At 49.8% G+C, this 20,954-nt stretch overlaps 1 protein-coding gene across 6 annotated transcripts in view; it reads right to left on the reverse strand.

Annotated features, from left to right (window-relative positions):
* SBNO1 (strawberry notch homolog 1) overlaps positions 1-20,954 on the reverse strand; it is a 1,344,504-nt gene that overhangs the window by 1,159,404 nt on the left and 164,146 nt on the right. For 3 of the 6 annotated variants that reach the window (XM_078667600.1, XM_078667601.1, XM_078667605.1), the window contains 2 exons: positions 19,491-19,797; positions 18,896-18,940 (listed from right to left, as the gene is read on the reverse strand). In XM_078667600.1, coding sequence (XP_078523726.1) covers positions 18,896-18,940; positions 19,491-19,797 — 352 coding nt within the window. The remainder of the gene's footprint in view (positions 1-18,895; positions 18,941-19,490; positions 19,798-20,954) is intronic. The other 3 variants (XM_078667602.1, XM_078667599.1, XM_078667603.1) reach the window with 1 other exon arrangement.

Here is a 20,954-nt window from a genome sequence, read left to right on the forward strand (position 1 = left end):
AGATAGTTCTTTGACTATATTAAAAAGAGTTTTTGGACAATGCTGAGCTAGAGAAATTTTAAGAAAAACAAACACACAAGATAATTTACAAAGAATATGATACTCATTTAGAGTCTTTTTATAGGCTATCTTAGCATCTATCTTGTCTTTTCTCTTTTGCTTTTACACTTGATTTCTCAATCTTAAGATGTTCTGTAAACCGGGGGCAAGCAACAGACTGTTGCCTAAACGTTTATAGGAAAGAGGAAGGCAGGTATCTACTGCATGCAAGATCCATTTTTGAATGGTACCCAAGTCAGCAAAAAGCAAGCTTTTTTATATATGGTCTAGAATCATCTAAAAAACTATTTAAGGCACAGAGGTTGAGTTTGGCCCAATGTCTGACTTTAGGTTTAGGTCCGGCCATAACTGCCGAGGTGCAGGCAGTGGTCTTCAGTAGACATGTCACCGCAAAATGGTCAGATCAGCGCAAAGGGAAAGCAGGAGGGTAGACCAGATCCAACAAAGTAGAAAAGATAGGATCAAGCAAGTGGCCAGCAACATGGGTAGCACGGGAATTACAAAGATGGATATTCATTGCTTCAAGACCACCAATGAAAGCTGTGCTGTTGGTGCATGCAGAATCATCTAAATGAAGATTTAGGTCACCCAGAATAGTAAAATAAGCAGCATTCAAAACATGGGATATTATCAGATCCGGGAAAGATACTGCCCTAGGTCCAGCTGGGCCCGGAGGGCGCTAAACTAAAGTACCACAAAATGAGAACTTAGGTGTGAGTTTAAATAGCAAAGATTCACAGTACTTAGCAGGTATGTCAGCACAATTACAATCAATAGAACTTTTGTGAATAATAGCAATGCCACCCCCCATTCTGGACTTCCTACCATTCCTGAAGATGGAATAATTAGTGGGGAGTGCCGCAGCCACATCAGGCCCTGAACTGTCATGATGCCAGGTTTCTGTTAAGAAAACCACATCCGGTTGGTTATTGAATAAAAGATCAAAGATATCAGTCTTGTGCCTCTGGAGAGAGCAATAATTAATGCTATAAAAAGTTAAGTCTTGGTATGAAGGAAGTATACCCAAAAGAGTCATTTTACCTGCCAAAGTTGCACAATTCAAAAGTCCCGGTACATCCACTAAGGGCAAAACTCCGTCTTGACAGACATAATTAGCAGTGGCCATAGAGGGGAGCCTACTGTGCTGGCATTCAAGAAGGGCTGTGTCTAATGCAATCTTGACACAGTTAGGAAGGGAAGGTTGGTTTAGATCATGCAATTGACTGGAGGAATACTTCAACCTCGCCATACTAAATTGGCCAGGTGTTGTGGCCCCAGGTCCCGGCTGCTGACCAGCTTGCCTTTGGCACGCCCGCTGCACGAGTCCGCTCCCGTGCCATAGAAATAGTGGTCGGGGAAGCCGTAACGGGAGAGCTAGACCACTAACTAGAGCGGAAGTGACGGTGCAAAGATGACCTTCAAGGGAGGAGTACAGAGGTCCAAAAGTGCAAAGTGCTAGAACCGAATTCCCACTGACAAGTAATGACCGCCAAAAAGCTGAGTATAACACACTCAGCGAACAGTAATACAATCATTCATAAAAAATAAATAAAGTGTTAAAAATAAAAAATAAAGTGTTAAAAACAATGTCACAATTCAATCCAGTAAAACAATACTTCTTTTTTTTTTTTTTAAAGTCGGACGAAGGGAACAGAGTCTACCAGCCCATCTATGACAACTTCAATGACAACAACCCTCACGAGGAACCCACACCCACCGGTACCCACACCATGCGGCCAAAACTGGACAGCTGGACCGCCTTCAACACGGAAAACACCCTAAAGAATATGGAGACAACCCACCCTGAGGCCCCCACGGACCCCTGCCCTCCCCACATTTACTACAGAGCCACAGACATCATCGCTCCGAGCTCCAACTAACCATCTCCTTCGAGACCCCCTCCTTCCCTGATGACTGGAAACACAGCGAGATCAACCCTCTCATGAAAAAAACCATCAGTGGACCCCACCAACTTTAAGAACTTAAGATCAATCTCCTTACTCCCATATCTGGCGAAAGTCATGGAAAAAGCAGTCAACAGTCAACAGGGGAGAGGGGTTGGCCTAACGGCTAAGGCGCTCGACCTCGGACCTGGGGATCTGGGTTCGAGTCTCAGTAACGACGCCAAAAACCCCCTGTGATTCTGGGCAAATCACTTAATCTCCCCGTGCCTAAAATGAAAGTGTGTCCTCATGTAACGTAACTGGTGCTATGTAATGCGCTCTGATGACTGATTCGGTTCGGTTCTAGTTCGCGCTATATAAAACTCTAACAAAAAAAAACTCTTCTCCTTCATAGAAGAAAACATCCTTGACTCCTCCCAATCAGGCTTCAGGAAGAATCACAGTACAGAGACCATCCTTTTCGCCGTGACAGATGACATCTGCTCCCTCCTCGACAGAGGAGACTGTGGCCCTCATCCCCCTGGACCTCTCCGCCGCCTTCAACAGTCTCACACCGCACCCTAGCCAACAGACTCCACGACGCAGGAATCCGAAACAAGGCTCTCGACTGGATACGCTCCTTCCGCTCTGGGAGAACGCAGAGGGTCAGACTCCCCCTTTCCTCTCAGAACCCACAACGACCACCTGCGGAGTCCCCCAAGGATCCTCCAACAGCCCCACCCAGTTCAACATCTACATGGCCCCACTAGCATCCATCTTCAGATCACACAGATTCAACATCGTATCGTACGCGGACGACACCCAACTCATCCAAACACTATCCAACGAACCCAACATCTCCAGACACAACTTCGAAGAAGGAATGGAAGCAGTCACCAGGTAGATGAACAGTTGTCTTCAACTCAACATGGACATAACAGAAGTGCTCATCATGAGCCCACACACCGATGCCTGGAACGACATCTAGTAGACCCTCGACCTTGGGACCCCTCGCTCCTCCACGGACCATGCACGCAACCTCTGAATCATCCTGAACTCCGAAATCAAAATGGACCGGCAAATCAACGCGGTCACCTCTTCCTGCTACCACACCCTCCGCCTACTCCTTAAGACATTCAACTGGATTCCCCTCGAACACAGGAAAACAGTCATCCGTGCCCTCATCAGCAGCAGACTAGACTACAGCAACACACTCTATGCCGGGCTCAACAAAAACCTGTCGCCAGACTAGTCCTCAATCTACCACGCCACATCAGCCAATAGCCACAGGTACTACACTGGCTCCCCGTCGAGAAGAGATTCACACAAGCTTCTCACCCACGCCCACAAAGCCCTTCACAACGCCAGACCCGCCTACATAAACCACTGCCTCTCGTTCCATGCCCCCGCCACCCCTCCCCAAAGATCTCTCCACTCAGCCCAACTCTCTGTGGCAACGGTACAATGTATCAAGAAGTCCAGAGCAGGAGGATGCTCATTCTCCCTCCTCGCGGCCAGGGCATGGATCCCCCTCCCTCTCGGCCTCCGACAGACGCCCACACTCCAGATTCTTGAAGGGCCTCAAGACTTTGCTCTTTGGAGAACCACTGTGTACCACCCAAGAGCTGCCCCCAGCCCCTTCCCCCAGCGCCTTGAGAACATTTTGGGTGAGTAGGAGTAGTTTCTGTCCTGTAACTCCAGTTCTGTAGTAGGGGTATCTCTGTTATAGTCATAATCTAGTGAATAGTCCCGCCCATGTGCGTGGACCCCGGCAATCAAAAATAATCTCTTAAGTTGTCAGAAAATTGCAGAACTGCAAAGACACTTAAGAGAAAATTTAAAGACAAATAATGCAGCCTATATCCACAGGCTACACTGTCCAGTACTTCAACTAGAAAATTCCACCAAAAAATCCACAAACAGCAAAGCCTGTCCAGATTTCCCTTGCTTTAACAGCAAACACCCTCAGAAATGATAGAGAGAGAGGCATGGACAGACAAGCCCCATAGGCTGCCATTATGTGGCTTAAATAGGACACTATGCCTTTAAGAGAACTTTCCAGAACTTCTCCCAGTATCCCAGAATGCATAGCAGGTCCCTCTCACTTTCAGTTCTTTTTGAACGCGTAACACGCCAGACCTGTCGCATTCCTTAAATGAACATCTCTCTCCACCGGGCAGGCGGGAGGGCGCTTATGACTATAACAGAGATACCCCTACTACAGAACTGGAGTTACAGGACAGAAACTACTCCTTCTGTAGTAGGAGATCTCTGTGTATAGTCATAATCTAGTGAATAGAATGGCAAGCCCATCCCCACACCAAAGCAGCGGTGGAGAAAAGAGAATTAACGCCACTATTGTGCGAACAAATTCCGCAGCGAAGCCTGCCCAACCTGAGCGTCTGCCCTGGCATCAGTGTCCAGGCAGTAATGCTTAGCAAAGGTATGAACCGACTTCCAAGTGGCCGCCTTGCAGATTTCTGCAATCGGAACATTACGGAGCAAAGCTGTCGTGGCAGCTTTTCCCCTGGTGGAATGAGCCTTGGGCTTACCTCCTAAGGTCTTATTAGCTTTTTGGTAACATAACTGTATGCAGGACACAATCCACCTAGAGATCGACTGCTTAAAGGTCGCAAGACCCGTCCTGACAGATCCATAATTGATAAACAATTGGTCAGACCTACGAATATCTTTGGTCTTATCCAGATAAAATTTCAAGACCCTCCTAACATCCAGGGAATGTAACGACCTTTCCGATGGAGATGAAGGATTCTGAAAAAACTTAGGCAAAGTTATGGTCTGGTTGACATGAAAATCAGAAATAACCTTGGGAAGAAATTTAGGGTGAGTACGCATAACAACCTTAGCAGCATGAAATACAGTATAAGGTTCTTGGCAACACAACGCCTGAATTTCACTCACCCTGCGGGCCGATGTAATGGCCATGAGGAACGCCGCATTCCAGGACAGGTGCTGTAACGAAGCCTTATGAATAGGTTCAAAAGGCTCCTTCATCAACCTGGACAGCACCACATTCAATTCCCATGAAGGCGAAGGAAGCCTGACAGGAGGGAACACTTTCTTCAAGCCTTCCAAGAAATCTTTGATCACAGGGATCTGGAAGAAGGAAGTCTGCGAAGGGCATTTCCTGTAGGCAGTCAAAGCAGCAAGATGAACCTTAATAGAATGGACATTAAGGCCGGACTGCGCCAACTGTAGAAGACAAGGAAGGATGACATCTTCCTTACAAGTCGTCGGATCATAGTTCTTAGACTTGCACCAGATACAAAATCTCTTCCACTTGTAAGCATAGGAAGTCCTAGTGGAAGGTCTCTTAGACTCCTTCAGTATGTCCATACAATCTGCAGGAAGATTCAGATGACCATATTGCACTAACTCAGGAGCCATGCCGCCAAACTCAAAGACGAGAGGTTGGGGTGCAACATCAGCCCCCCGAACTTCGTGAGAAGGTCCGGCCTGCACGGCAGCCGAATGTGAGGAAGGAGAGACCGGTGAAGCAGGTCCGTGAACCACCACTGTCTGGGCCATTCCGGGGCAATCAGTATCATCCACGCCCTGGACCGGGACAGCTGGATGAGAACCGTCGGAATCAGGGGAATGGGTGGAAAAGCGTACAGAAAGCTGTTCGACCAGTCTATCCATAACGCGTTCTCCAGCGTCCCCGGCTGGTAGTACCTGGAGGCGAAGCCTCGGCATTTCCTGTTTTCGGCGGTGGCGAACAGATCTACGTCTGGAGTCCCCCACCTTGCGAAGACTTCTCCTAGTACTTCGTCGTTTATGACCCATTGGTGGTTTTCCTGAAGCAGTCTGCTCAGTGCGTCTGCCTGAACATTCTGCACACCTGGCAGATGGGTAGCCGTTATCGTCAGTCCTCGAGCCAGAAGCCAGCGTGTAGGAAGGTAGATCCCTGACTATGGTTGCCCCCAACTTTTTGCCTGGTGTTTTGCTGGTTTTCTGACTTAGTTGACCTGGGACCCTGCTATTCAGGGCCCCAGGCCTACTGCTCTCTCTGTAAAATGGATTCCATGTACCTTAGGTACATATCTAAATTGGATACTGAGTCACCTTATCAGTCCCTGTACAGTGTACCTTAGGTACCCAGGGCATAGGTGTACCCAGGGCCTACCAGGGGCTGCAGCATGTATTATGCCACCCCTGGCTGGCCATCCAAATCTGACACAACTGGCTGCTTGACAGCTGGGGCAAGGTGGTGTACTCACCCTTTGCTTTAGATATAGTATACCTATATCTAACCCTAAAAATGGACACACAGATCTCCTATCAGTCACTCCTATGGCAGGCCTTAACAATCCTGAAGGCAGAGTGCTTGGAATCGTGTGAGATGGTGCTCTGGCATGAGCTGAGCCTGTCTGCGGCTTTCGGGATCCATCCCTTAGCCGTTTCCATGATATCGCATACCATATACTCTTAAGTGCATTATAATCCTCGCGGTTATATGCCAACTCTGGTATCGCTTTATCAAAACATGTCGAGTAAGGTGTCATACGAATTGGAATACTAACCCCTCGCCAATTCTGGCGACGGGGTTAGCATTCCACCCTTCTAGAGGGACACGACATGTATGTAACCCCTAACCCCGGTTAAAGTCAAACAGAGCCTCAGCTCCACAAAATGGATGCTGCCACCGAGACACAAGTCTGCCCTCCTGCTGCTGGGAGTCCTCCCAGAGCAGGAGATAAGGACAAAGGGTTTCCTGCCAGGGGCGGTGCCAGCACCGTCCCAGACAGGGTTTTGTGTATTGTATGTAGGCAGGGCTTTAGAGGAAGGTGACTGCACGTGGCACCCCGGTGCTCACTGTGCATAGGCTGGCTGGAACCAGTTCCAGGGTCACTCCCGACCCTGTGCTGGGGAAAAGCCCGCCAAGGAAGTGGGTGTAACCACCCCCCTCCTAGTCCCACCCATAGGGCAGGACTTAGTCGCGTGCCAGCCCCTTTTTACAGGATAAAGGTAGGAACTGGCCCCCTTCCAGATCAGATCATCTTTGAATCCTGAAACTACTTTCCACGAAAGGAACTCAAGACTTCTTCCTAAGATTTCTCCCTTGTGACTAAGGAGTAGTCACCCTGCATCCGCAGGCACCATCTACAGAACACTGCGGTCTGCTGCAAGTCCTTCCTCCGGAATCCGACTGCCCAGCTCGACGAGAACCGGCTTCCCTGGCACCTCTGACCTCTACCTACATCATCAGTCACGCTGAGATTCGTGGGTGTGACGAGACCTCGAGGGACCGGCCATCTTCAAGACTGCACGACTTCTGAACAACAAGCCCGCCGAGTGAATTCCTGGTGAGTGCTTTGGGGTCCAAGAAGCCCCCACCCTGAGCAGCTCCAGCACCGAAGAGCAGCCCCCCAGCATCTCCACGATCTGCGTGGGGCCCTTCTGCTTTTTACTGCTCACCGCGTTGTTTGGCTACTAGCCCGCTGGCTTGTGGCCTTCCTGACGACGCCCGACGACATTTCTGCTGCTGGTCTGGTTGCTCCAGACTGGCCCTTGCTTCCCTCCATCGGAGAAGTACCCTGGACCCTCCTGGTCCACCCAAGACGCCATTTTAGGTCCACCGCGTGGGCCTTGCATTTGCCAAGACTTGTTGCCCAATCCTGGGTCCAGCGACGTCGACAGCAAGAACCTTCGTGGGACAGCTCGCACCTCCATCCTGGTCGCCGACAACGCCTCCTGGTCCGAGAGACTGCAGAGCCCAGCAGCGCCCACTCACCTGACTGCGGTGACTTCGCCCGGTGCCATCCTGGTGCCCACTTAATCACTGGCTAGTGATTCAAGAACTTGGTCCCCTCTGCTTTCAGGTTTTCTTCTTCCTTGATCCAGGCTTGGATCCATCGAACTTTTCTTCACTGGTCGCCTGCCAGCAACTTCTTCCTTCCAGGCTCCTGGTCCGGCAACGAGATCCCCGACGTCTTTTCAGACCTATGCAGCTGCAGCCCCTGGGCTAGGTAACTTCGGCACTTCGGTGTCCCAGCATAGCCTCACTATCCAAGGGTCAGGATCCACTGTCGTTTTCTTCCTACCAGGTCGGGTTCGCCCGTGAACACTAACTTTGTGAATTCTAGCTTCCATAGACTTTGTCCCGCATCCCGCGTGAGAGTGCACACTCTGCACCCGAGTCCCCTGGGCCTCCTAGTAGTAATCTAACGATTCCCTAGTCCAGTCCTAGCGATTCCAAAGCCTATTAGAACTGTTACTTACCTGCTAGTAATTCGCATTCCACTTTTAGAGTATATGGTTTTTCGTGCCCCTCGGGCATTTGTGTATAACGTGCTAACTTAAGTATTTTCGTAAGAGTTTTGTTGTGTGCTTAGCTCCCTGTCTCATAAAGAGCCAGGGTAGTCTTGTTATAAATAAATACACTGTTTATTTTCATAACAACTTGTGTGGTGTCCTTTCACTGGGTGTTCAAGGGGTAATGTGATGGTAAAACAGCTGGCTTAACACGCCCTCTAGAGTCTTAGCCTTAGACTGCTCGTATCCATGCTACTAGGATAGCTGGTCTATAAGGTTGACTTACAACCAATCATCAATAAGGGTTGTTTGGACTGATGTATAGTGATCACTAGAATAGTGAGCACTGCACATCAGGCCAACTTCTCACACAGCGCCAGATCGCCTGCGCCTCCTGCGACAGGGTGCGTGACCTCGATCCTCCCTGCTTGTTGAGGTAATAAATCGTGGTCGTATTGTCCGTCTGCACAAGTAGAGAGTCGGTCTGGAAGGACGGATGAAAGGCCTTCAGCGCCAAGTGAACAGCTCTGAGTTCCAGGAAATTGATGTGGTACGTGGACTCCATCGGGGACCACGTCCCTTGAATCTGTAGGTCTCCAGAATGCGCTCCCCAGCCCTGGAAAGAAGCATCCGTCACGATAACCTGAGTGGGAATGTCCTTGTGGAAGGGAACCCCTCTGAGGAGATTCTCCGCTGAACACCACCACTTCAGAGACTGAAGAGCATGCAGAGATAGACGTATCTTGTCGTCCCAAGATCCTCTCCTCTGATCCCAGTGATCCTCCAAGCACTCTTGCAACGGTCTCATGTGCAGCCGTGCATGTGGCGTCAGGAAGATACAGGAGGCCATCGATCCCAGTAGAGAAGACACCGTCCTCACTGTCGTGGATGGAGCGGTCATGAGAGCCCTAGCCTTCCGAAGCAGTGATAATCGTCGCTCCTCCGGAGACACGCTTGCTGACAGCGTATCGATGGAGGCTCCCAAGTACTGAATGCACTGGACTGGAGTCGGAACCGACTTGGACATGTTGATGTGCAACCCAAGCCTGTTCAAAAGAACGCACGTCTTCTGGAAGTGTGCTTGCGCTTCCGTGAAGGAGGAGGCCTTGATCAACCAGTCATCCAGGTACGGGTAGACAAACACCTTGTTCTTCCTTAGGTGTGCTGCTACCACCGCCATGCACTTTGAGAATGTTCTCGGCGCAGACTTCAGTCCGAATGGCAGCACTGTGTATTGATAGTGATTGGCGCCGACTTGGAACCGCAGGAACTTCCTGTGTTTGTGTGCAATGGGCACATGGAAGTAAGCATCCTGGAGGTCGATGGCACACAGCCAGTCCCCCCGTTGCAGCTGAGGATAAATCTGATGCAACGACAGCATGCAAAACTTTTCCCTGCGAATCCACTTGTTTGCTTGTCGCAAATCCAAAATGGGCCTGAACTCGTTCTTGTCCTTTTTTCGAACCAGAAAAAAACGGGAGTACAGGCCTCTTCCTCTTTGAGACAGAGGTACGACTTCGATCGCCCTTTTCCTTAACAGGATATCGGCCTCCGCCTGGAGCTCGCGCAGCTGATACGGAGAGCCGACCGGAGGGATCGATGGAGGAGGGCTGGTGAACCGAAGACTATCCATTGCAAACAATATTCAGCACCCACTTGTCCGGAGTAATTTTTCTCCACTCTGCCAGAAAAGATTGAATGCTTCCCCCCACCGGAGCGGGTAACAGTTGTCGGGGAAGTAAGTGCTCAGGGCCTAGACCCGGCCTGGCCCTTAGTCGCTGGTGCCGACTGATGGCCGCCTCTGCCCCTCTGGCGTTTCTGGAATGGTCTTCTGAACTGCTGCTGTTGTTGTTGCTGCTGTTGTCCAGAAGACTGGCCACGCCCCCTGCCTTGACCACCGAACCGGCGCTGGAACGGACGGTACGTCTTCTTGGTCTCCTTGGGCTTCTCCAAACCCACCGCTGTGAGCGTTTCAGCTTCCGCCTTCATGCGGGCCATTTCGTCATCAGCGTGCTTCCCGAACAGGGTTTTGCCAGAGAATGGCAGATTGGCAACCCTCTGCTGAGCGTCCGGTTTCAGAGACGTAAGGCGGAGCCATGCATGTCGTCGCTGGTTTATTCCGTGGCAGAAACCATGCGCCGCCAGAAGAGAAGAGTTGGCTGCAGCGCTCATGACTTGATTCGCCACCAACATTCCTTCGTTAAGCACCTCCTGCAAATCTTCACGCTTGTCCCCCGGAAGGAGCTCCGCAAATTGTTGAAGGGATTCCCAGAGGGCTCTGTCATACCGACCCAGCAAGGCAGTGGCACTAGCTGCTTTCATTGAGGTCGCCGAGGTCCCACAAACTCTTCTCCCAGATGAATCCAACCACCTAGATTCCTTATCTGGCGGAACTGTGGAGGAAGGCGTGGTGGCATGCTGTTTGCGCGCCGCCGTCACAATCACCGAGTCTGGAGGGGGCTCCTGTAGGAAGGCAGATCCCTGACTATGGTTGCCCCCAACTTTTTGCCTGGTGTTTTGCTGGTTTTCTGACTTAGTTGACCTGGGGCCCTGCTATTCAGGACCCCAGGCCTACTGCTCTCTCTGTAAAATGGATTCCATGTACCTTAGGAACATATCTAATTGGATACTGAGTCACCTTATCAGTCCCTGTACAGTGTACCTTAGGTACCCAGGGCATAGGTGTACCCAGGGCCTACCAGGGGCTGCAGCATGTATTATGCCACCCCTGGCTGGCCATCCAAATCTGACACAACTGGCTGCTTGACAGCTGGGGCAAGGTGGTGTAATCACCCTTTGCTTTAGATATAGTATACCTATATCTAACCCTAAAAATGGACACACAGATCTCCTATCAGTCACTCCTATGGCAGGCCTTGACAATCCTGAAGGCAGAGTGCTTGGAATCGTGTGAGATAGTGCTCTGGCATGAGCTGAGCCTGTCTGCGGCTTTCGGGATCCATCCCTTAGCCGTTTCCATGATATCGCATACCATATACTCTTAAGTGCATTATAATCCTCGCGGTTATATGCCAACTCTGGTATCGCTTTATCAAAACATGTCGAGTAAGGTGTCATACGAATTGGAATACTAACCCCTCGCCAATTCTGGCGACGGGGTTAGCATTCCACCCTTCTAGAGGGACACGACATGTATGTAACCTGTAACCCCGGTTAAAGTCAGACATAGCCTCAGCTCCACAAGATGGATGCTGCCACCGAGACACAAGTCTGCCCTCCTGCTGCTGGGAGTCCTCCCAGAGCAGGAGGCAAGGACAAAGGGTTTCCTGTCAGGGGCGGTGCCAGCACCGTCCCAGACAGGGTTTTGTGTATTCTAGGTAGGCAGGGCTTTAGAGGAAGGTGACTGCAAGTGGCACCCCGGTGCTCACTGTGCATAGGCCGGGTGAAACCAGTTCCAGGGGCACTCCAGCCCCTGGCCTGGGGAAAGCCCGCCAAAGGAGAGGGGTGTAACCACCCCCCTCCTAGTCCCACCCATAGGGCAGGACTTAGTCGCGTGCCAGCCACTTTTTACAGGATAAGGGAAGGAACTGGCCCCCTTCCAGATCAGATCATCTTTGAATCCTGAAACTACTTTCTGCAAGAAGGAACTCAAGACTCTTCTCAAGATTTCTCCCTTGTGACTAAGGAGTAGTCACCCTGCAGCAGCAGGCACCAACCAAGTATCGCGGTTTGTTGCCAGTCTCTCCTTCGGATCAAGACTGCTCCATCACGACGAGAACCGGCTTCCCTGGCACCTCTGACCTCAACCTACATCATCAGCCCAGCTGTGATCCGTGGGTGCGACGAGACCTCGAGGGACCGGCCATCTTCAGAACTGCACGACGCTTGTCCAGCACGACTCCAGAGTGACCCTCGACTGAGTGCTTTGGGGTAAGAGAAGCCCCGACCCTGAGCAGCTCCAGCACCGAAGTTCAGCCCCCCTGCATCCACGAGATCTGCGTGGGGCCCTTCTGCTCTTTGCTGCCAACCGCGTTGTCCAGGTCGCTTGCCCGTTGGCTAGTGACCCCTTCACGACGCTCCACGACGACAAACACTGCTGGTCTGGTTGCTCCAGACTAGCCCTTGCTTCCCTCCTTCAGAGAAGCACCCTGGACCCTCCTGGTCCACTCAAGACGCCATTTTAGGTCCACCACGTGGGCCTTGCATTTGCTGTAGGAGAGTAGGGTCTGCAATCCTATGATCACCCAGATTTTTTGCTTTTTGCTGCACTGGTTTACGACTTTCCCTGGCTGTGGGCCTGCTAATCAGACCCACAGCCTAGCTGTTCTCTCTATCCAAATTGTACTTAGGTACTGAATTGGCACTGGGCCCTCTCCAAGTCCCTGTACCCAGGGCTGAGGTGCACCCAGAAGTCTCCCAGGGGCTGAAGCATGTATTGTGCCACCCCTGGATTGACTAACTAAAACTGACACAACTGGCTGCACGACAGCTGGGGCAAGGTGGTGTACTCACCCTTTGCTTTAGATATAGTATACCTATATCTAACCCTAAAATGGACACACAGATCTCCTATCAGTCACTCCTATGGCAGGCCTTAACAATCCTGAAGGCAGAGTGCTTGGAATCGTGTGAGATGGTGCTCTGGCATGAGCTGAGCCTGTCTGCGGCTTTCGGGATCCATCCCTTAGCCGTTTCCATGATATCGCATACCATATACTCTTAAGTGCATTATAATCCTCGCGGTTATGTGCCAACTCTGGTATCGCTTTATCAAAACATGTCGAGTAAGGTGTCATACGAATTGGAATACTAACCCCTCGCCAATTCTGGCGACGGGGTTAGCATTCCACCCTTCCAGAGGGACACGACATGCATGTAACCTATAACCCGGTTAAAAGTCAGACAGAGACTTAGCATCCACAAAATGGATGCTGCCACCGAGACACAAGTCTGCCCTCCTGCTGCTGGGAGTCCTCCCAGAGCAGGAGATAAGGACAAAGGGTTTCCTGCCAGGGGCGGTGCCAGCACCGTCCCAGACAGGGTTTTGTGTATTGTAGGTAGGCAGGGCTTTAGAGGAAGGTGACTGCACGTGGCACCCCGGTGCTCACTGTGCATAGGCTGGCTGGAACCAGTTCCAGGGTCACTCCAGACCCTGTGCTGGGGAAAAGCCCGCCAAGGAAGTGGGTGTAACCACCCCCCTCCTAGTCCCACCCATAGGGCAGGACTTAGTCGCGTGCCAGCCCCCTTTTACAGGATAAAGGTAGGAACTGGCCCCCTTCCAAATCAGATCATCTTTGAATCCTGAAACTACTTTCCACGAAAGGAACTCAAGACTTCTTCCTAAGATTTCTCCCTTGTGACTAAGGAGTAGTCACCCTGCATCCGCAGGCACCATCTACAGAACACTGCGGTCTGCTGCAAGTCCTTCCTCCGGAATCCGACTGTCCAGCTCGACGAGAACCGGCTTCCCTGGCACCTCTGACCTCTACCTGCATCATCAGTCACGCTGAGATTCGTGGGTGTGACGAGACCTCGAGGGACCGGCCATCTTCAAGACTGCACGACTTCTGAACAACAAGCCCGCCGAGTGAATTCCTGGTGAGTGCTTTGGGGTCCGAGAAGCCCCCACCCTGAGCAGCTCCAGCACCGAAGAGCAGCCCCCCAGCATCTCCACGATCTGCGTGGGGCCCTTCTGCTTTTTGCTGCTCACCGCGTTGTTTGGCTACTAGCCCGCTGGCTTGTGGCCTTCCTGACGACGCCCGACGACATTTCTGCTGCTGGTCTGGTTGCTCCAGACTGGCCCTTGCTTCCCTCCATCGGAGAAGTACCCTGGACCCTCCTGGTCCACTCAAGACGCCATTTTAGGTCCACCGCGTGGGCCTTGCATTTGCCAAGACTTGTTGCCCAATCCTGGGTCCAGCGACGTCGACAGCAAGAACCTTCGTGGGACAGCTCGCACCTCCATCCTGGTCGCCGACAACGCCTCCTGGTCCGAGAGACTGCAGAGCCCAGCAGCGCCCACTCACCTGACTGCGGTGACTTCGCCCGGTGCCATCCTGGTGCCCACTTAATCACTGGCTAGTGATTCAAGAACTTGGTCCCCTCTGCTTTCAGGTTTTCTTCTTCCTTGATCCAGGCTTGGATCCATCGAACTTTTCTTCACTGGTCGCCTGCCAGCAACTTCTTCCTTCCAGGCTCCTGGTCCGGCAACGAGATCCCCGACGTCTTTTCAGACCTATGCAGCTGCAGCCCCTGGGCTAGGTAACTTCGGCACTTCGGTGTCCCAGCATAGCCTCACTATCCTAGGGTCAGGATCCACTGTCGTTTTCTTCCCACCAGGTCGGGTTCGCCCGTGAACACTAACTTTGCCTTTACTAGCCTCCATAGACTTTGTCCCGCATCCCGCGTGAGAGTGCACACTCTGCACCCGAGTCCCCTGGGTCTCCTAGTAGTAATCTAACGATTCCCTAGTCCAGTCCTAGCGATTCCAAAGCCTATTAGAACTGTTACTTACCTGCTAGTAATTCGCATTCCACTTTTAAAGTATATGGTTTTCCGTGCCCCTCGGGCATTTGTGTATAACGTGCTAACTTAAGTATTTTCGTAAGAGTTTTGTTGTGTGCCTAGCACCCTGTCCTCATAAAGAGTACAGGGTTGTTGTGATTCTAATAAATACACTGTTTATTTTCATAACACTTGTGTGGTGTCCTTTCACTGGGTGTTCAAGGGGTAATGTGATGGTAAAACAGCTGGCTTAACACGCCCTCTAGAGTCTTAGCCTTAGACTGCTCGTATCCATGCTACTAGGATAGCTGGTCTATAAGGTTGACTTACAACCAATCATCAATAAGGGTTGTTTGGACTGATATATAGTGATCACTAGAATAGTGAGCACTGCACATCAGGCCAACTTCTCACATTTGCCAAGACTTGTTGCCCAATCCTGGGTCCAGCGACGTCGACAGCAAGAACCTTCGTGGGACAGCTCGCACCTCCATCCTGGTCGCCGACAACGCCTCCTGGTCCGAGAGACTGCAGAGCCCAGCAGCGCCCACTCACCTGGTCGAGGTGACTTCGTCCGGTGCCACCCTGGTGCCCATCTAATCACTGGCTAGTGATTCAGAACTTGGTCCCCTCTGCTTTCAGGTCTTTCTTCTTTCCTGATCCAGGCTTGGATCACCACGAACTTCTTCACTGGTCGCCCGCCAGCAACTTCTTTCTTCAGGCTCCTGGATCTTCAACAACGGTTTCCGACGCAACTTCAACCCTATGCAGCCGCAGCCCCTGGGCTAGGTAACCTGAGTACTCCGGTGCTCCAGCATAGTCCAACACCCTAAGTGTTCGGATCCACTCTTGTTTTCGACCCACCTAGTCGGGTTCGCCCGAGAACAGTAACTTTGCAACTGCTAGCCTCCATAGACTTTTTCCCGCCTTACGCGTGAGAGTTCCCACTCTGCACACGACGTCCACAGGCCTCCTGCATCTAATCCCAGTGTTTAGAATTGTAGGCCTAGCGATTCCTGAGTCTAGAAAAGTACTACTTACCTGCTAGCAAGTTCGCATTCCACTTACTGTGTATATGGTTTTTCGTGCCCCTAGGGCATTTGTGTAAATTGTGCGACTTAAAGTATTTTCTTAAGAGTTTTGTTGTGTGCTTAGCTCCCTGACTCAAAGAGTTCAGGGTAGTCTTGTTATAAATAAATATCTGTTTATTTTCACAACAACTTGTGTGGTGTCCTTTCACTTGGTGTTCAAGGGGTAATGTGATGGTAAAACAGCTGGCTTAACACGCCCTCTAGAGTCTTAGCCTTAGACTGCTCGTATCCATGCTACTAGGATAGCTGGTCTATAAGGTTGACTTACAACCAATCATCAATAAGGGTTGTTTGGACTGATACAAAGTGCTCACTAGAATAGTGAACATTATATATCAGGCCAACTTCTCACAGCTCCAGCCTGAGAAAGGCCGGGTCCGAGTCCGGAGCCCGGTACTTCTTCTGCAGTCTGGAAGGCGCCGCCTTCGTCACTGCTGGAGTGAGGAAAAGATCCAGGGCCGGTTCTTCCAGGCCCGGCACCAGTGGTAGTAACGGCCTAGACAAATGCTTCTGATGGAGCGTCTCGAAGATGACCGAAGTCTTTGGAGTGGGCACCGTCAAAGTAATGCCCAATTTCGCCGCACCCCGTAACAGCACGTCCTGGAAGGACACCAGATCGTCGACCGGTGAAACCCTCGTGTCCGGCGAATCTGACAAGGTTGGGGAGTAGTCCCTGGTCCCAGACGACCGGGTCCGTGAACGAGACCTGTGTCTCCTGTGGCGCAGTCTAGATCGTGTAGAAGATCTGTGACGCGAACGTTCCCTTCTCCTGGAGCGGGAGCACGACCTCCCAGCACGTGGGCGCTCCACCGGTTTCCGTGGAGGCGTCTTCCGTGGCCTGTTCTGGGGCTTCGGGGTAGGCGTACCCTTAGGAGGTGTCGGAAGCAGAGGCAGCGACACCGACCTCGGCGGCCTATGAGGAGGGACCGGCGGTGGAGGCTGCCCCGCAGGAGACTGGGGAGGCAGGGAGGGGAGAGGCGGCTTAGCCGGAGGAGCCTCCTTCGGTAGAGGAGGACGGGTCACAGGCCTTGGCGGCGTATATACCACCGAGTACACCGTGCCTGATGACTTCTTCGAGGGAGGGGCCTGTGATCCAGACCCTCCAGAGCGTGAGCGACGCCTCCGACGTCCTCCACCAGATCCAGCGTGACTTTTGGCGCTAGAATCCCTCCTGCGCCTCTTAGAGGAGGTTGAGATCCTCGGTGACGCTGATCTCTTCCTGCTCGACATCGAGCGTCGTTTTTCAGGTGTGGAACGCCGTCTCCTCGACGTCGAGTATTTCTTCCTCGACGACGAACGTCGCCCCTTCGACGACGAGCGGTCAGACCTCGACGGCGAGCGTCGACTCTTTCTCCTCGACGACCGCTTCCTCGCGGTCCTCTACGCCGAGGATCCCCTCGACGTCGAACTGGTCGACGGCGACCGGCGGTGTCGCTTCGACAGCGAGCGCCGGTGTCTTCGTCGACGGCGATGCCTCGACTTCGACGACTTAGACGACGTCGGCGGTGACTTAGACGGCGGCCTAGCCAGGCCTCTCGACGTCGATCTTCCACGCTGTCTCGACCCGGAGCCCCGGGGAGAAGGGGAACACACCGTCGTCATCCCTCTCGACGTCGTCGTCGATGCTGTCGATGGAGACCGGGACCTTTTGCTGGTCTTCCTGCCTCTGGGGAGCCCCCCAGAGTCCTCAGCAGGGGCAGAGGGAGCCTTCCCAGCCTGCCCAGACCCACCTGCAGCCTGCAGTCGCCTCTCTTCCAGGCCTTGGAGCCTAATCTTCTGCCTTTCCCTCAGGGTCCTCATAGAAAAGGTCTGGCAGATCTCACAATCTTCAGGGACATGATCATCAGGGAGGCAAAGAATGCAGACGTCGTGCGAGTCAGTCTTGGCCTTCTTCCTTCCACATGCTGGGCACTTGTCGAATAAAGCAGGCATTTTAGAGCCCTAAAAGCCTGAACAAACACACAGAAGTGAAAAGGAAACACCAAGAATCAAATGAGAACACTTTTAAAACCAAAAAGTGTAAAAAAGTCCAATAAACCCTTGAAAAAGGGAGAGCTCAATGCACAGGGTCCTGTAAGCAGGAGCCGGAAAAAAGAACTGAAAGTGAGAGGGACCTGCTATGCATTCTGGGATAGTGGGAGAAGTTCTGGAAAGTTCTCTTAAAGGCACAGTATCCTATTTAAGCCACATAATGGCAGCCTATGGGGCTTGTCTGTCCATGCCTTCCTCTCTATCATTTCTGAGGGTGTTTGCTGTTAAAGCAAGGGAAATCTGGACAGGCTTTGCTGTTTGTGGATTTTTGGGTGGAATTTTCTAGTTGAAGTACTGGACAGTGTAGCCTGTGGATATAGGCTGCATTATTTGTCTTTAAATTTTCTCTTAAGTGTCTTTGCAGTTCTGCAATTTTCTGACAACTTAAGAGATTATTTTTGATTGCCGGGGTCCACGCACATGGGCGGGACTATTCACTAGATTATGACTATACACAGAGATCCCCTACTACAGAAGTGCGCTTTACAAACCCCTGATTGATTACTTTAGTAAAAGTCGAAATAGAAAAATTAAGGGCACATTCTCAGCTTACTAATATCCTTATTTCAAATACATAAAGCAGATGTTCACATGAACCTAAAGTAATTTCATTAAACATCTTGGAGATTAACATCACTAAATTATAAAAACAGCAGTTCGGAGAGGAAATGGAAATACCAAAGCTGTGAAAATTAAATGCATTTATTACTTGGACTTGAGTAAACCATGGTACGGAAAGAAAACTAAATGCCTTAAATTTGCTCCACCTTGGCCCAACTGTTCTGGTCTTCAACCCAGAAGTACAACATGGATTTTGGTTTGTTTTACGTCAGGTAGGCACTATAGTTGACAATACAACCAATGAAGATTAAAACTGTCAGCAATTCAACACATCTTTCGTCTAACATCCTCAAATGGGACAACTGTGCATTTAATGAATGATTTACTGCAAGAGACAGATAAATGCTCATCAAGATAAAAGGATAGCTACCACCACCAGTTAACCATTGTCAGTCTCCACAATACGTGAAAGAAAGGTAGCAAACTACAGAAACCAAGTGCTGCCCAAAAACTTAATTTAATGCTTACCTGTCTTGGTGGCATTTACCACCTTATGAGGTAGGACAAAAAATTCTGCAAGAAAATGTATCATCCAATATAATTTGTTAACTTTCACTGATGAGAAAATGCAGCACTTAAACTCATTTTGCAACAACAATAAAACTAACAATGGAAAGAGTTTCTTGCAAACAGACTGTCAGAAAACAGAGTTTGTCAAGTATTGGGGAAATACGTGCAGCTGGTAAAGAGGAGGAGACAAAGCAGTAGCCTTGAGTTAGGTCTGTCCTCATTTGCTCTTGTATTCTGCAAACTCATTCAAGTTATCCAATTTCATATGCATAATCCACTTGTGTCTTTACTGCAATGCAATTGCTTAGGAAGTGTATATGTGGTCATTCAGAAATTAACTAGTTGATGTGGACTAATTTCAGCATAATTTACTAATGCTCAGAAAGAAACATCCCTACACCTAGCCATGCTGTACCAAAACACACAACCTAAGTACAGTTACAATGTTGCCTATGAGCAAGTTATACAGCTTAAAGGTCCGGATTTGATTTAAGCTTTCATACCACTGTAACTGATATACCAATGTAACATCAGAATAAAACATGTAACTTACTAGCTGCTGTTGCGACTGGTTGAGCAATGTTTGGAGGAGGTTTAAGTTTCATCAGTTCATTAAGACTGCTGCTTTTAAGCAAATCTTTCAGCTGGATCTGATCCTTGGCAGGTACAGTTGTGAGAGCATTCCTGACAGTCGGTGCTGCTGAAGTGGGCCGTGTAGTTGCACTGGTCTGAATAATTTTTGCAACAGTTATAGTCTGCCTGTTGGTCGCAACAGGTGTTGTTTTTGTCATTACTATTGTATTTCCCAAGGTTGGAAGTTGGTTTATTTGATTCAGTACGAAAGTCGTGGTTGATGGCGGCTGCAAAAAAGAGGGAAAAAATAAATTGAGAAAAAAATACAATGCATATTAAACGTTAACTCAAAGTAGGCTGGCTCTATAGATTTAAATTTCTACTAGAAACCTTCAGGAAATCACCGTAAAAACAATCAAATAGATATTTTTTTTTAGCTCAAGAACTACTTCAGTAAATTTATCAAAACTGAGTTTCTGCACACTACAAAGATTATTTGCGACATCTGCTCGCAATCTAAAATAATATTCTGCTGGGGTAATGCAAAGTTCCTTTTGAATGAATTCTATTTATAAAAAAAAAATATTGCCATGACTAGGGCTGGCTAGGTAAAGAGCAACTGTTCACAAAAGAGAACTGCAAGATTGATAAACTAAAATGCCTATGTTTTGACACAATCGGTATTGACTGCTACAATACTGAATCTACTGTCAGCTGAAGGGACTACAGGATTGAAGGAGGAATTCAATGAAGCATGAATGACTGGGGAGGAGAATTATAAACTGAACACACCCGAGTATCGAGCAGTTTAAAAAAGCGGGTGCACTTGTGACAGAGTGAAATTAAAGTTGTGGTAAAAACTAAGTTTCCTCATCCAGCAAGGTTCAGAAATACAAATCGTAAAGTTGACCAATGTCAAGGGTCTTTCCTCTGGATGACTCAAAATGCTTTGAACCATCATAGAGGATTAATTAACATAGTAGGAAAAGTGGACATTATGGGGTATATCACAACCTTGGAATGGAACCTCCTAGCCAAACATGTAAAATGTAAACGCTGGAAACATGACAGAAGGTAGACAACATCTGGACTCGATTAATCAACTAATAAGCCATTGATTCTTAAGACTAAATTCTTGGTAACTGAGCATCATTTGATTGATTATGCAGCTTCTTTCTGTTATACTTTACCAGACTTCATGGTCAAGCAAAACAAAAGTTGAAGAGCGTTACCACACAAAGTACAAAAACTGCATTGGTTCCTACTACACGTTAATGTACAAGTCAAATTTCTCATAGATTATAGCTTTTCTTAGGATCTCCCCTGGATTTAGTGACATTATCATTTGGCTTTATATTTTATATGTACGAGGAAAAAAACTAGTTCCTTCTCAAAGTGGGAGCACTCTGGGTGCTGCAATTGAAAAATGAGCACAGTCATGTTA

Source organism: Lissotriton helveticus, chromosome 11, assembly GCF_964261635.1.
Source record: "Lissotriton helveticus chromosome 11, aLisHel1.1, whole genome shotgun sequence".
NCBI lineage: Eukaryota > Metazoa > Chordata > Amphibia > Caudata > Salamandridae > Lissotriton > Lissotriton helveticus.